Source organism: Pogoniulus pusillus, chromosome 28, assembly GCF_015220805.1.
Source record: "Pogoniulus pusillus isolate bPogPus1 chromosome 28, bPogPus1.pri, whole genome shotgun sequence".
NCBI classification, from domain to species: domain Eukaryota; kingdom Metazoa; phylum Chordata; class Aves; order Piciformes; family Lybiidae; genus Pogoniulus; species Pogoniulus pusillus.
Genome location: NC_087291.1, coordinates 19050387 through 19067343, shown reverse-complemented (window position 1 = coordinate 19067343; position 16957 = coordinate 19050387). Strand labels below are relative to the sequence as shown.

At 48.2% G+C, this 16957-nt stretch overlaps 1 protein-coding gene across 1 annotated transcript in view; it reads right to left on the bottom strand.

The window, feature by feature from the left end:
* The window catches only part of AKAP9 (A-kinase anchoring protein 9), a 102267-nt gene that overhangs the window by 44200 nt on the left and 41110 nt on the right, over positions 1-16957 (bottom strand). The window contains 10 exon segments of the mRNA XM_064166940.1: positions 248-459; positions 6436-6641; positions 7264-7367; positions 7856-7996; positions 9118-9342; positions 10889-11254; positions 12461-12553; positions 13998-14091; positions 15822-16023; positions 16863-16944. Coding sequence (XP_064023010.1) covers positions 248-459; positions 6436-6641; positions 7264-7367; positions 7856-7996; positions 9118-9342; positions 10889-11254; positions 12461-12553; positions 13998-14091; positions 15822-16023; positions 16863-16944 — 1725 coding nt within the window.

Below are 16957 nucleotides of genomic sequence, written 5' to 3'. Positions count from 1 at the left end.
TCGAGCCACCAGATTCACACAACCATCAAACCAGGTCTTCATATTTCATGCCTACACCTTTTTTAAACACATGCAGGGCTGGTGACTCCACCACCTCCCTCAGTATCCTGTTCCATTGTCTGACCACTCTTGCAGGAAAGAAATTTTAGTTCATGTCCTATCTAAAAAGCAAATTAATGAGAAAAATAAAGAAAAAAATATAAACAAGACACAAATTTCCAAACACTTCACTCTTGGGTGACTCTACCTGATTTGAAGTTTCACTGATAGCTTCCAGAAGCTTTCCAACAGCTGCTTGTAGTCGAGAACTAATGTTCAGAAGCAGTTCTTCCTTCTCAGGATCTACTTCCATGACACTTTCTGCAAGATGGTGGCTCAGCAGTCCTTCATCGATTGCTCCTGACCACATGTCAATATCATCATCTCCCATACTACTACCACAGTATGAGGAAAAGGACTCTGGAAAAACAATAATCACCTTTTCACACAGACCCTTAGCATTTCAAAGCATGAACAACTGGACATGAGAGACACACTTTGAAAGACAGGGCAGAAAATGATTAGAATATCTGACATAAAAGGGAAATACTGGATACTAAAGCTTACACAACCAAGATACATGATGTGTTAACTGAAAACAAGCAGAAGGGGAAGAGAAAAGGAGATACTAACAAAGAGTATTTCAGAAGTCCCTTTGGTCTGCTGCTTGGGGCCCTAAAGTTCACCTTCAGCCTTTTGTTATTATCATTGGCTCTCACTACTGTGAAAAACTTGCAGTACTGACTTGCAAGATCATCTCTAAAACATAGCCAGGTACAAATCACCCCAGCCTGCCAGTCCCCGTTTCACCAGCTGTGTTAACGGCGTACGCCAACATGCAACTGTTTAGAGCAGGCCTTCAGAGGCACAGGCTCAAGTGAGGAACAGGAAAGACACACACAAAGTCAGGCAGCTGACCAGGACAAACAGACCAGAACAAAGAAACATCCAAACTCATCATGAGAGAACTGAACATTGATTAAAATGGGTATCTGAACAAGTCAAGTACAGTGCAGAGGGCCTGCAGCTGTCCCTGTAAATGGGAACACCTGGCACTTGTCTCCCTCTCAACCTCCCTGATTCAGATAAAGGGCACTGTCCATTCTGTCTGAGACAGAAAGCTTGCCCGTGGTACTAAGATGATTACCTCCAAAACAGCTATTTTGCCATATTTCGGGTTCAGGGCTGTATTTAAGAGACAAGTGAAAGCTAACTCCTGAGATGTGTTAAACCCAGACTTGCAGCAGGAAGCAGTCACCTACTGCTGCAATGTGTATTAAGTGGAACAGCAGATCACAGCAGGTGAACACCGTTGCTGCGTGTTTAAAACATTCATATATTTGAGGTGAACAAAACGGTTTGGTGTGGTGGGCCTGTAAAACAATTACACACTGGGTTTGCTTCAGGTCTTCTCCAAAAGACCCTTATTTTTGAGAAGCAGTCATATGTCTACACGAGATCAGAGCAGGCAACACCTGTTTGACAGCACAGGTGCAACGCTGGGTGAAGTTCCTGGTTACTCCATGGATTGTGACAGCTGAACCGGAACTGCTTGTTTAGTTACAGACATGTAAATCAAATGATAACGAGGCCAGTTTTACAAACTGCCTTTTAAAACGCAGTTAGTACTCTTTGTTGGGTATAATCTCCTTATTCTTGCCTCTTAAGCAGGCCTGCAAATAATGCTGGAAAGAGGAGTCCTCGTGTTGATGCTGCTTAAACCCAGCCAGAAATTCAAATCCTAGTTTTCAGGTCTGGTTTTAAGGCTTTAACAAGCTGCAACGTGACTACCCCACCTGGTTTACCAACTACACTTTTACACCTGCAAATATTCTGCTAATCACTTTTACTTCATTACGGATGTAGCTGTATCTAGGACCCATACCCAACACACTCACCTCCAGTGATTTTAATTTGGAAAACCTCTCTTCTGTTTACTGTTAGCTTGCCCTTGCTAAGAGTTTCTCAAATGCAGATACAGTTAATAACGTTTTTCATTCTGGTTCTATCATTACTGTTTCATATCTCCTTTTAGATATGTGAGCTGTAACATCACAGACTCTTTGCACACTCCAAAGGGAAAAAACCCAGCACAGTGTACGCATGAATGGAACACACACGTTCATGCCACATTCACATGGCACCTTTCATCTGCACAGGATTTCAAAGCACTTTTGAGTTGTGTACTTTGGAACTTCAGTCACAACCTACTGCAGCCGAGCCACCCTAGCAGCAGCTGCAGCCACTGTCTGCCAGCACACCAGCAAGTGCAATGGGCTTGTCCAGCGTAAAAGCTTCTCCGTAACATCCTCACGTTCCACCCCCTGCAGCATAAGGAAGGCTGCAAAATGAACAGATTTGCCTTTTTCTTTGTTTAAAATTCAACAGCATTCTGATTTCTCACCACCCAAATGTGGCTTGGCTCTAGAGGTCTCAAAATGTCCATTTTCACACAGAAGCTTTAATATCCTCAGAGTAGAAAGGACCTTCTTTGAAGATGTGACATCCAGCAGCATGAGTTTCCAAATGCTGCACCAAAGTATTGGTTGAAGACTGAGTTGAGGGAAAACATGTTCCCTGCTGAGCCATCAACACACTTACTGCAGCACCTGATGCTCTCTGGAGGCCACCCATCTTAAGTACTGACCAGGTGAGACCCTGCTTAGCTTCAGAGATCTCCCCAAATAAAAGCCCACAGTACAGTAGCACAGCTATAAACAAGATAAAACAATGACACGTTAGTTATTGCACAATCTAATCCTCTCTTGATGGAGTACAAATCATGAACCCTTCCTGCTCTCCTCCTCTGGCTGAACCCATGGCTCATGTCCTCCAACCCTTACACTTCATAGTAAATGATTGGCCTGAGAGGTGGGGCTGGACTGTGCAACAATGAGGGCATGGCAGAGACAGAAATGAACATTACACAAAATGACTGCACAAAGCTGCAGCATCTGGCAAATTTCTGGATGTCTTAAACTTCAAACACTGATGTCTGTTCTAGACAGACAACAATTGGACTTGGTGATCTCAAAGGTCTTTTGCAACCACAGTGATTCTGCCAAGTTTATCTTTTATTGGGCAGGCCCAGAATGTAATTGTTGCATCAACAATACCACTCATGTCATCACTTCTTGCTACTGACCAAAACTGTACAATTTGGTACAGATAAGACAAGATTCTAAATTCCTGGTTTGCTTATGTCAGTCCTTTGGTAATTTGCTTCTGCTTCTTTTGGAGAAATATAGAATAAACCACTCTTAAGAGGTACAGAGTTACAGAACTACTTGAGCAGGTCCAGAGGAGGCCATCCAGATGATATGGGGGACTGGAGCACCTCTGCAATGGGGACAGGCTGGGAGAGTTGGGGTTGTTCAGCCTGGAAAAGAGAAGGCTCCAGGGAGACCTTAGAGCAGCCGTCCAGGATTGGAAGGGGCTGGAGAGGGATGTCTGACAAAGGCCTGAATTGATAGGAGAAAGGGGGACTACGTCAAACTGAAAGAAGCTGGACTTAGATGAGCCATGAGGAAGCAATTCCTGTCCACGAGGGTGGTGAGGCACTGGGACAGGTTGTTCAGAGCAGCTGTAGAGGCTCCAAGCCTGGAGCTGTTGAAGTTCAGGCAGGATGAGGCCTTGAGTAACCTGCACTAGTGGGAGGTGTCCCTGTCCCCGTGGCAGGGAACTGGAACTAGATGATCTTCCAACCCAAACCAGCGTCTGTTTCCACATGAAAAAAAATAAGGGAAGACAGAAAAAGATACCTGAAATACAACTATAAAAAATGAGGAAAGTACAAGAGCTGTCACCTGCAGGATAGCCTGGCACACAGAAACTTTACTATATGCTGGGAGAAGGTAAAAGACATAGAAAATGCACACAAAGCCTGTAACTATTCTGCGCATGCTGTAGGGCTGCTAACTTAAACAGGCCATCAATGGCAAGCTCCAACTGTCGAGAAGGACTTTCGTTGCCGTGCAGTCTGTAGCTCAGCACATCGGGTTTCATGGGCAACTCAACCTGAAGAGAGTGCCCTGAATCTCTGGGCGTAAAACCTCCCTGGATTGCCTTGCTCAGACGCTGCTCACTTCCCATGCAGCATTTTATGACTGAAACCTGAACTTTGCTCACTGTGCTGGAAGCAAAACCCTGCATTAGTTAATAACCCAAGCAAGAGCCCAAATAACTGTCTACATGCTCTATAAGTCAGGCTGATTAAGAATTTGTGACAAGGCCAAGTGCTGGGTGCTGCACTTGGGTGACAACAACCCCATTAAGACTACAGGCCTGGGCCAGCAGAGAAAGACTTGAGGGTGCTGGGTGACAGCGTCTGGAGACAAGCCTGGGCGTGCCCAGGTGGCTTCTTTACAGTGGTTTCTCCTCCTTTCATAAAATTTCTGAATGCCAAAAGGAACATTAGAAAAATAACAGGTATGTTCCTCTGCTGAGACCCCACCTACAGTCTTGTGTCCAGCTCTGGAGCCCCCATTACATGAAGGACTTGGAACTGTTGGAGCAGGCCCATTGGAAGCCATCAAGATGATCAGAGGGCTGGAAAGCCTCTGATAGGCTGGGAGAGTTGAGGCTGTGCAGCCTCGAGAAGAGAAGGCTCCAGGGTGGCCTTAGAGCAGCCTTCCAGGATTTGAAATGGGCTATGGAAGAGCTGGAGAGACTTCTGACAAGGACTTGCAGTGACAGGACAAGGGACCGTAGCTTTGAGCTGGGAGAGGGCAGATTGATACTGGAGATGAAGAAGAAATCCTTGACAGTGAGGGTGGGGAGATACTGGCACAGGCCGACCAGGGAGGCTGTGGATGCCCCCTCCCTGGAGGTGTTCATGGCCAGGCTCGATGAGGCCTGGGAGCAAGCTGTGCTGGTGGGACTACTTCAGGATTCCAGAGAAGGTGAGCATGGTCGTAGCTCCTTTTCTCATCCAGCTAGGAGAGTGTGGAAAATGGTCCCAGCAGCTGAAGATGCTTACTCTGAACTGCCATAATATAAGCAACCTCTGTCCCTTTCCCACCCTGAATTACAGGGCAAAAGCACTTCATTCTGAAGGAACAATGCCTTCCACTGTAGCAGAAAATGTTCCCAATCTCAATCCTGGCCCAATATGAAAAGTTAACTCCAGAAGTTATCCAATCTAGAACTCAGAGGGAAGGGCAAAGTGTCAGAAGTTGGAGTTCTCAGGAAAGAATTTTCCTCAAGTTACATAGAGTGACTGTGCAGAAAAGGAAGATCATCCTTTCTGGCTGTGAACGAAACAGCAGCAGCAAACAGGCACAGAAGTCCTTACACCCGCAGCTGCACGCATCTCACCACAGCCAGCCTTTTGAGCAACCAGCTGAGAGAAGTCAGCGTACTCTAACGAGCCACACAACCTTCTCAACTTGCCCCAGGGCTCACTGCGACCTACACTGGAAGCCAGAGGGCCATCAGCAATATTCAGCAATCTGCATTTTGCATGGAAGAGGTAAAGTTCACCTTGATTTACCATCTGTTCTTTCTCATCAATGTGGTTTGACTCCCAGATCTTTTCCCATTCACAGCAGCTCCAGCCAAAAGCAGATGACTTAGCCTGAACTCTCTGTTGCACCTTACCTCCCCTAAGGCCCAGGAGGAATCCACACATCCTTCCACTAGCTTCTGTACCACAGGTACCTTTCACCCAAAAGAGAAAGGGGTGGGCACCATCCCAGGACAGTCCCAGGAAACAGAATACAGCCTGGGAGCATTCTTAGGACATTGGCAAGCAATTAAGTATGATATCCAAATGCTCCTTTAGGCTCATGCTAGCCAGCACTCCTCCCAACAGTTGATGGGCAAGGCAAGATTTGGTAGTTACTTCCTGGAACTGTTACCAAGAGGCTGTGTTCATGCAACCACCCTCTTAAGGAGCCTAAGGAAGTCCACAAGTTTATATATTGCAGGCTGTTCCCCACACCAGCTGGCCAGTCACCAGCAACCTCCCTATGGAACCTGCTCTGTTAGGAGAGTTGGACTTGATAAGCTCCAGAGGTGCCTTCTGAACCCCACCATTCTGTGACACTAGAGATACACCTTCTGACACCAGTTCTGTTCCCCAGATGTAGAGAAGAGGTGTGAAGTTGGTGCAAGCTGACACAGTGCTGTTTCATTCTCTCTTCACCTCCCCCAGCAGCAGCACATTTCTTTTTCTCCTCTCAATCACTATCCCATTCCCATGTTACAGGCATTGCAACAGGACCCTAGACATGGGTCAAGACTGGTTTGGGGCACAACCCAGACAACTCTTGAAATCTGGTTTCTTAAACAGAGATGTCACAGGCATTCAAATGAGAAGTCACTTTAAAAGGCAGTTCTCTAACCACACAAGCCCCTGCAAATGCTCATCTGTAGCAGCCAGCAGCCAGGCAGTACCTTTCTCGTAGCCCAGGCGGATGCAGGGTTTCCCTGGCTCCTCTGTCTCTGAGTCCCATCCAACTGGTTTGGAAGGCTGGACCTTCCCAGACCGATCCAGTAACCCAAGCACATGGCGACCAATTGTCTCCTCCATGGCCACAGTTGTCTTCACAACTTCTAAAAGTATCTTCACGAGTTTCTCATTGGCCTTCTGAAAAACAAGCCTGCAGCACAGAAACTCATCAGTCCTTTGATTCTCCCTCCTTTTGAGGTGGCTTTCAGCCCCTACACACCCTTGTAGGCAAAGTTAAGACTTCTGTTTCTACAGCTGAACTTCACACCATTATCTAGAAACGCTAACAGCACCTCTGTGTTGTCAGTCAGCTCCTTCACCAAGCTACTTGTTAACGCTTGTACTTATATTTACTACTTCTCTGCAAACAGAAGCTGACAGTGGCTGGTACCCTGATACACTCTCCTCCACGGTACAGTTAGAGAGGCTGTTCATCTACACAGGCCAAGAGAGCTGGAGAGCAGTCAAAAGGCACTACCAAACATTCAGATAAAGCTGTATCTGAAGGGTACGTGAATACAGGTGCCTAAGTGAGGGACACGATTCTGCGTGTCAGCCCGACTGAGATTTGTCTCTACACCAAGACATCGCTGGGCTTCAAAAAAGCAAGACACTCTTTAATCTAAAGTGTGCATTTTAGTGCTGCTTTTACCCAGAATTAAAAAAACCATTACCACCATCAGAATACAGCTCACAACTGTGATTAACTCTCAAGGAGAACACAGTTCTCAACATTTTCTTAAGGAATGCGATTCCTTGACAGCTGTAAGCACCTCTCTCTGGAAAGAAGAGCCGAAGGCGTCTCAGCAGGCTTTCCTCCTCCATCTTCATCCTCAGAGATCTGCTCTTTCACGTTGCTCTGCCTCTCATTTTCATTCTGAGCAAGTTTTTGCAGAGGAAGAAAAGACAAAAAGGACAGAAAGCCTGTCATGCCAGAACTGCCACACTCCTCCTCCGCGCAGCAGAACGCCGATCTAAACTCTCAATTAGCTGTGCTCTGCCAACAAACCCTCTGCACTGGATGAAAGAATGAAAACACAAAGGCCAAACAGGAAGTCCAGGGCAGGGCAATTAGAAAGGACTTTGCTGTGCTGATTAAATAGTCCTTTTGCTGTTGCTACAGCAATATGGAAATGGGACATCACCTGAGCAAATAGCTGTAGGAAGAAGCTGCTAAACTGGCTTCTGCTTTCCTGAAGTAAAAAACTATATCGGCCAGGACCACCTCTTGATTCCTAAACCTGCTCTGTCCAAGCAGTACCCAACACCTTTTAGGAAAACACAGCACATAAAAAGACTAACAGCAAACGAATCCTAGTGGGTTTACATGCCACACCCGCCAGGAAAGTCAAAGTCCACCTTTACCTGTGTCTGTGTGCTGCTGTTCCGTAACTCACACAGAAGCCTCTCTCTTCCAGGTGCAGGATCTCGTCTCAATGATTCCAGTTCTTCCAAAAGCATTCTCTCTCTCTCTGCAACCAGGCTGTCATTCTCCATCGAGACACGCTGGGAAAGAAGCGGTTCAGAGGCACACACACTTTTTTAACCTCCTGAGCATTAGGGAGCCCTGTCACTTCTGATTTCTTACGTGTCTTCCACAGTGCAGTGCCAGCTTGCACCTCGAAATGCTTACAAAGACACTGAAAACTTTCTGAAGTGAAACACAGCTAATAAATACTGGTGTCTTACACTGTCTTTAAGTTGGTGAAATGTCATAGAAGCACAGGGTGGTTTTGGCTGGAAAAGTCCCTTAAGCTCACGCTCAGTCCAACCATTTTTTAAGTCTGCCAAGGCTGGGGCTGAGCCATGGCCCTCAGCACCACAGCTCAGCCTCTGGAAACACCTCCAGGCATGGGCACTCAGCCACCTACCTGGGCAGCCCCCGCCAGACTCTGAGAGCCCTTTCAGTCAAGAATTTCAATCATCTCCAACCTAAACCTGCCTTGGGGCAACTCGAAGCCATTTCCTCTCCTCCTGTCACTTGTTCCCAGGGAGCAGAGCCCAACCCCAGCTGGCTGCAGCCTCCTCTCAGGGAGCTGCAGAGAGCAATGAGCTCTGCCCTCAGCCTCCTCTTCACACTAAACAACTCCCAGGGCCCTCAGCTGCTCCCCCCAGCCCTGTTGTCCAGACCCTTCCCCAGATTCCTTGCCCTTCTCTGGATTTGCTCCAGCTCCTCAATGCCCTTCTTGGAGTGAGGCCTCAAACCTGACCCCAGCACTCCAGCTGTGGCCTCCGCAGTGCTGAGTGCAGGGCACAATGCTGCCCTGCTCCTGCTGCCCACACCACTGCCGATCCAGGCCAGGCTGTTGGTGCCCTTCTTGGCCACCTGGGCACCCCCTGGCTCATCTCCAGCTGCTGTCACACAGCATTCTCAGGCCTTTCTGTGCTGGGTGGTTTGCAGCCACTCTGCCCCCAGCCTTCAGAGGGCTGTTTGTGGCTTTAGTGCAGGACCCAGCCCTAGGCCTTGTTGACTCCAATGGAGATGTGTGCACACAGGGGCAGGTGCATGCACACTGGACAAGTCTGTATCTCTCAACATTAGAGATACAAGTACAAATAAACATCTATCTGCCTGCTGATGTCCCTTTTCAAGCTCCATGAACAAATGCAGTCAACCCCCAGATTACCTCAGCTAATTGCACTTTAAGATTCTCCAGCTCTGCTAGGAGTTGCTCTTGATTTTCCTTCTGCCGCTCCATTTGCTGCATGTGTCCTTTCCTCAGCAATTCTGTTGCCTGCTGATGCTCCTGGCACTGCCGTACCAGCTCCTGTCTCATGTCCTCCAAACGCTCCTCATACAACAGCAGCTGACTTGATGCTTCTGTGTCTGCGACAGGCACCTGACCGTGGGGCTGAAACGTCAGCAGAGTTTTAGCATTTGCTATTCCATGGCAGCTTCTGGTAAACACTTAGAACCATTTCAGAAGATACTTCCACAGCCTAAGGCAGGCAGCACGAAAGCATGGGCATATTACCTGCTTTCTGGAAGGTCCAGGCTTAGAATTAGACTCATATCACAGATTCGTGGACCAGGTTGGGTTGGAAGGGACTGTCAAGATAATCTAAGTTACAACTCCCCTGCCATGGGCAGGGACACCTCCCACCAGCACAGCTTGCTCAAGGCCTCATCCAGCCTGGCCTTGAACACCTTTGGGGAAGGGCATCCAAAAGCTCCCTGGGCAACCTGTGCCAGTGCCTCCCACGCTCACTATCAAGAATTTCTTCCTCATCTCCAGTCTCAATCTCCCCTCTCCCAGCTCAAAACCATTGTTCCTCATCCTGTCTCTCCCAGCCTTTGTCACAAGCCCCTTCCCCAGCTGTCCTGCGGCCCCTTCAGGTTGGCTTACAGGCCAATTTTTGCTTCAGCCAACACCAAATGTAGTGCAATATAAAATTTATTTCAGGATGAACTCATGGAGTCACAATTTTGGCTGTTACCTTATTTACTCACCTTACCCTCAATCCAAGCCTGTGAAATGCTAAAGGTGTCTTTTATGTCTATTCAATGCTTGTGTTCAGCTCCTTTATCACCAAGACCTCAACTCTGTAACTGCTATTTTGAATCTGTTCCTTGTACAACCCCAGGACGTAACCTAGCTTGCAAGAAGCCCATAGCCAGTTTCTGGCCTGCAATACAGCTTTATCCATGAAATGGAATGATTGTGAGGTAACAGTATCACAGTAATATCAGGGTTGGAAGAGACCTCACAGATCATCAAGTCCAACTCTTTACCACAGGGCTCAAGGCCAGACCATGGCACCAAGTGCCACGTCCAACCTTGCCTTCAACAGCTCCAGGGACGGCGACTCCACCACCTCCCCGGGCAGCCCATTCCAGTGCCCAATGACTCGCTCAGGGAAGAACTTTCTCCTCACCTCCAGCCTAAATCTCCCCTGGCACAGCCTGAGGCTGTGTCCTCTTGTTCTGGTGCTGGCCACCTGAGAGAAGAGAGCAACCTGCTCCTGGCCTCAACCACCCCTCAGGTAGTTGTAGACAGCAATAAGGTCACCCCTGAGCCTCCTCTTCTCCAGGCTAAACAACCCCAGCTCCCTCAGCCTCTCCTCGTAGGGCTGTGCTCAAGGCCTCTCCCCAGCCTCGTCGCCCTTCTCTGGACACGCTCAAGCATCTCAATGTCCCTCCTAAACTGGGGGGCCCAGAACTGAACACAGTACTCAACCATACTCCTTTCCTCACAGCAGAGCACAATGCTGCAACAACCAGGCAGAACACAGCAAAGAAGCACAGATAATTTAGGTCTGAAGCTGTCACTGGTTTGAAAGGGAAGGGGAAATGGAAATACTGAAGTATAATTTTCTTTGCAGTTTTCTCCTTGAAATGAGCTGTGAATCCACTGGAAAGGCTAAGACGTGGTGTTTGGCAAGGGGGTTAACACTCACCAGTGTTTCTTCCACTGGAAGCCCTCTGACAAGAGCAAAAAGGTCTTCAGAAACCAGCAATCCCTTTGAGGCCTGTCCCAACACCAAACCAGGCTTGCTGTTAGAGTGAGGCTGTTCCCCAAGTGAGCTGATCTCACCAGACTCTTCACTGAGTTCCTTGCAGAGTGTTTTCAGTTGTTGCTCACTGCCCTTGTCTGTTGATGTTCTCAGAGGACTCTCAACCTCTTCTTTGCCAAGCTGCTTTCCAGTTTCAACATGCATTCCATGCTGATGTCCAGTCTCTGCTTGTGCTGCCTCTTCCTTTTGCCCAGCAATTCTTGACCCTTCAGTCTGCCGGGCAAACGCTATGCTCATGGACACAATCACCTGGACACACAGGAGAAGTCTGCATTAGTTCATGATCCACAGCATCACAAGTCACTGAAAAAGGCTCACTGACCATCAGAAATAGAATCACAGTTCTGAACTTTGAGTGCTTATGTTTATTCTTGCAGAGGAAAACAGAAAGGTAAAGGACCAGAGACACCTGATCAACAGCCATGTCCTAAAATGCAGAGACGCTGGATTTCATAGAACCACTGAAAGGTGTTGGTTGGAAAAGCCCTTTCAGATCGTCCAGCCCAGCCCTTCTCTGACTCTGTCAAGGCTGGGGCCAAGCCACAGCCCTTAGCACCACACCTCTGCCTCTGGGAAACACCTCCAGGGGTGGGCATTCAGCCACCTCCCTGGGCAGCCTCTGTCAGGCTCTGAGAACCCTTTCAGTCAAGAAGTTTCTTCTCATCTCCAACCTAAACCTGCCCTGGGGCAACCTGAAGCCATTTCCTCTTGTTCCTAGGAAGAAGAGACTAACTTTCTCCTCACTCCAGCCTCTCCTCAAGCTGCTGCAGAGAGCAATAAGCTCTGCCCTCAGCTTCTTCTTCTCCACACTAAACAACTCCAGCTCCTTCAGCTATTCCTCACCAGGCCTCTTCTCCAGACCCTTCCCCAGTGTCCTTGCTCTTCTCTGGACCCATTCCAGCATCAAAATGTCTTTCTGAAACTGACCCCAGCACACTCCCCAGCTGTGACCTCTGCAGTGCTGAGTGCAGGGCACAATCCTGCCCTGCTCCTGCTGCTCACACCAGTGCTGATCCAGGCCAGGATGCTGCTGCCCTTCTTGGCCACCTGGGCACAATCTGGCTCATCTTCAGCCAGCTGTTGACCAACACCCCCAGGTCTTTCTCTGCTGGGCAGCTTCCAGCCATTCTGCCTGAAGCTTGGAGCCTCCATGGGGCTGTTGTGGCACAAGTGCAGGACCCAACTCTTGGCCTTGCTGGAAATGCATCATTAAATATGAGCAGAAAATAGTGTGAAATCTTTTCAAGCGATCAGCTTTGAAACCCAAAGTAGCAAGAACTCCACTCTCTAAGTCTCTCCCTTCTACACAAGTTCTCATGTCAAGTATGGTTGCTCTTTGTCTAATTTGGTTGAAGTTGTGAAGCAATTCACCACCACTGCAATTCTCCAAGGTGTTAGAAATAGGAAATTAAAACTACAGCATGAAAACATATTTTAGAGTAACAGATACAATACCTTTGCTATTTCTTCTTCTAATCTTTCTTGGTATTGTTTTTCCAGCAGCTGAACAAAATCCAGATCATTCTGTGCTTCCATTTCACTACCAAGCTGTAAGAAACACAGAAAATGTCAGACCAAGTAGCAGTGCTCTTATGGCATTTCAAGTTTCTTTCTGACAGGTATATTCCTCTGTTAGGTTATCTTTATTGCATGCAAATCACATCATTTGGTATCACAAGATAAAAGTGGGGAAATCCTTTGCTTTGTGTCCACTTCAAAATCAAAATGTGAGTATCATCACCTCTTCTCCCAGCACCATTTAAACTGTCCAACACAGAGAGAACAGGTGAGAACACAAAGGATCACAGAACAAACTAGCATCACTCCTATCCAAAGTGCAGTACTTGGAGGGGAACTCTGGAGTCTTCTCCATTTGCATTTCATTTCTTTGGGATTACTTCTTCAAAATTTCCCCTAAATTGTTCAATCTACACTTCAAAAGTACCAAAATTTCATTTGAATTGCACATTGATAGAACCATGGAATAGTTTGGGTTGGAAGGGACCTTCAGGATCATCTAGTTCCAGTGTCCATAGCTGGGCTGGCTAGCCCAGGTTGCTCAAGACCCCATCCAGTCTGCCTCTGACCATAGCTACTCTGGGCAGCCTGTCCTAGTGTCTCATGAGCAAGAATTGCTTCCTCATGGCTCACCTCTATCCAGCTTCTTCCAGCTTGAAGACACCACTCCTCATCCTGTCACTCTATGCCTATGCCAAAAGTCCCTCTCCAGCTCTCCTATAGCCCATTCCAATTTTGGCAGGCTGCTCTAAGGTCTCTTTGCAGCCTTCTCTTCTCCAGGCTGAACAACCCCAACTCCCTCAGCCTGTCCCCATAGCAGAGGTTCTGCAGCCCTCTGATCATCTTGGTGGTGCCATCTGGACCTGCTCTATCAGTTCCTGTCCTTCTTGTTTTGTTTGCTCCAGAGCTGGACATGGGACTCCAGATGAAGTCTCAGCAGAGAAGAGGGACAGAATCCCCTCCCTGCCCTTGCTTCCCGTGCTGCTTCGGATGGAGCCAGCACAGGGCTGGTTTCTGGGCTGCCAGAGACCACTGCTGGCTCTTGTTGAGTTGCTCCTCACCCAGCACACCCAAGTCCTCCTCCTCAGCTCTGCTCTCCAGCCTGCATCCGTTACTAATGCTCAGAGAAAAGCCACAACGCTTTACAGAGTGGAAGAAATCCCAGTCTCTGAAGGCTGACCTTCCACTCCAGGAAGCAGCAGGCCAACCCAAATGTTGTTTCAAGGGGAAAAAAAGTAAAATGAAGACTTTAAACCCAGGATAAATACAGCAACTTCCACTGCTCTTCATTTCCAGAGATGCCTTCAGCAACATTTGCATCTCTTTCCTCTAAGGTGGGCTGTGTATTGGTGTGGCCTAGCATTAAGAGAATTGATGGTCATCAATCCTCTCCACTATTAGCCCATGCTGCACATTCAAAAGCCTCTTAATGGCACTGAAGATCTGTCTGTTATCTCCCAGCTGGTTTACATACCTCCAGTGCTTCCTCTGGTCTTTGCTGAAGTTTTCCAGGGCATTTCACTTTCCTGAAGACTTCTTTCAGCTTTATTTCTGGATCTGTGGATCCTCTAAAAAGGTAAAGAAGCAGAGGAGGGAGAAATAAAGACAAACAAAATTCACTGTTGCAATATACACTGTTTTTTTCTCCATTCAAATATGATGAATTCACTCATCCTTTCTATACTCAAAGACCAATAACTGCACACATTTCCTTCAGAAGACACCTTTGCCCATGCCATCAATTTAATAATGTGACTTTCTCATCCAAAGATCAGCTCCTGTAACTGCAACACACTTTATCAACAGCTTTGCTAAGGACCTCACAATCTCATTTCCTTTATTGAGTCTAAAAACTCTCAGCATTGTCCTACTTCATTTGCAACATTTCTGTCATTTCTTTGCAACAACAGCTCTTGGAGGAACAAAACAACACAAGAGAACAAAGGTTGTGAGTACAACATGGAGCTCTACATGTTATCTGAACCACTGCTTTTTGTGCATAGCACAAAATTATTAGAGAAAGGAGAAGGGGCTCTGTGCAACCTTAGAGCAGCCTGCCAGTACTGGAAGGGGCTGCAGGAGAGCTGGGGAGGGACTTTTGACAAGGGCTTGCACTGCCAGGACAAAGGGCAATGGCTTTGAGCTGTGAGAGAAGAGAGTGAAAGGAAGAAATTCTTGATGGTGAGGGCATGGAGTCAGTCATCAGCAAGTTTGCAGATGACACCAAGCTGGGGGCAGATGTGGCTGGGTTGGAGGGCAGAAGGGCTCTGCAGCAGGACCTTGACCACCTGGACAGATGGGCAGAGTCCAATGAGGACGGCGTTCAATAGCTCCAAGTGCAGGATGCTGCACTTTGGCCACAACAACCCCATGCAGATACAGGCTGGGGTCGGAGTGGCTGGAGAGCAGCCAGACAGAGAGGGATCTGGGGGTGCTGATTGATACCCACCTGAACATGAGCCAGCAGTGTGCCCAGGTGGCCAAGAGAGCCAGTGGCATCCTGGCCTGCATCAGCAATGGTGTGGCCAGCAGGAGCAGGGAGGTCATTCTGCCCCTGTACTCTGCACTGGTTAGACCTCACCTTGAGTACTGTGTTCAGTTCTGGGCCCCCCAGTTTAGGAGGGACATTGAGATGCTTGAGCGTGTCCAGAGAAGGGCGACGAGGCTGGGGAGAGGCCTTGAGCACAGCCCTACGAGGAGAGGCTGAGGGAGCTGGGATTGGTTAGCCTGGAGAAGAGGAGGCTCAGGGGTGACCTTATTGCTGACTACAACTACCTGAGGGGTGGTTGAGGCCAGGAGCAGGTTGCTCTCTTCTCTCAGGTGGCCAGCACCAGAACAAGAGGACACAGCCTCAGGCTGCGCCAGGGGAGATTTAGGCTGGAGGTGAGGAGAAAGTTCTTCCCTGAGCGAGTCATTGGACACTGGAATGGGCTGCCCGGGGAGGTGGTGGAGTCGCCGTCCCTGGAGCTATTCAAGGCAGGATTGGACGTGGCACTTGGTGCCATGGTCTAGCCTTGAGCTCTGTGGTAAAGGGTTGGACTTGATGATCTATGAGGTCTCTTCCAACCTTGGTGATACTGTGAGACTGTGGTGGGGAGACGCTGAAACAGGTTGCCCAGGGATACTGTGGATGCCCCCTCCCTGGAGGAGTTCAAGGTCAGGTTGGTTGAAGCCTTGAGTGAGCTGTGCTGGTAGAAGGTGTCCCTGCCCATGGCAGGAGATTGGGGCTGGATGGTCTTGAAGGTCCCTTCCAATCCAACCCATTCTGTGACTCTACAATCAAAGAATTGATGCATACCTCTGCTGGTGGACAGAGGATCCCCCAGCACTCTGAAGCTTAGTCTGCAGATGGACAATCTCTGTAGTGTACCTCTCTTCACTTTCTTTCAGCTGCTGCTGGAAATAGGACCGAAGGTATTCTGGTTCTTGAGCATGTTGTTCTTCAAGGTGTGTTTTCAGGTTCCCCATTTCCTTTGAGCAGTATTCTTGAATCTCAAGGTCTGTGTGTAGGAGAGGGAAAACACTGCATTAGCATCAACTAACTCTCTCCTGAGGTATCAGCAATCACTGCTGTTCAGAATTTCTTCTGATTTGACATCAATTTCTTTTCCACTCCAAATAATTACTACTTTGCACAACTATTTTGCACAACTGTATCTGATATGGGTAACAGAACTGAAACTGTGGGAAATAAAAGGCTGCAAAGCTGCTGAAGGGCCTGGAGCACCTCTGTGACTGGGACAGGCGAGAGCCCTGGAGCTGTTTAGCCTGAAGAAGAGCAGCCTGAGGGGGGACTCACCGATGCTGATCAATACTGCAAGGGTGGGTGACAGCCGGATGGGACCAAGATTTGTTCAGTGGTGCCCAGGGACAGGACAAGGGGTAAGGGGCACAAACTGGAACATCAGAGGTTCATCTGAACATAAGGAGGAACTTCCTTAAGTTAAGGGTGCTGGAACCCTGGAACAGGTTGCCCAGAGAGGTGGTGGAGTCTGCATCTCTGAAGACATTCCAAACCCACCTGGATGCATTCCTGTGTGACCTTCTCTGGGTGATCCTGCTCTAACAAGGGGGCAGGACTTGATGATCCAGAGGTTCCTTCCAACCCTACCCTTCTGTGATTCTGTGAAACTGGAGAAGACTAAACCAGAAGGGTCTCAGAATAGAATGCTGACATATTTGAGAAGTTTCAGGAAGTCAGGGTATCATGCCATGACACCTCCAAAAATATCTCACGTGCTTCAGGTAGTGCTAAGCTATGAATCAGCTGAGATCTGAAGACATTGCTCTCTCTTTCTCCGCACACAAACATTCACGAAGCCACATGCATCTGTTTTACCCTGTGAAGGGGGTCTTGCTTCCAGATGGGTAGGTTCCTCCTCTCTCCTCCTTTCTGAAGCAGACAGACATGGTTCTTTCTCCTAAAAAATAATG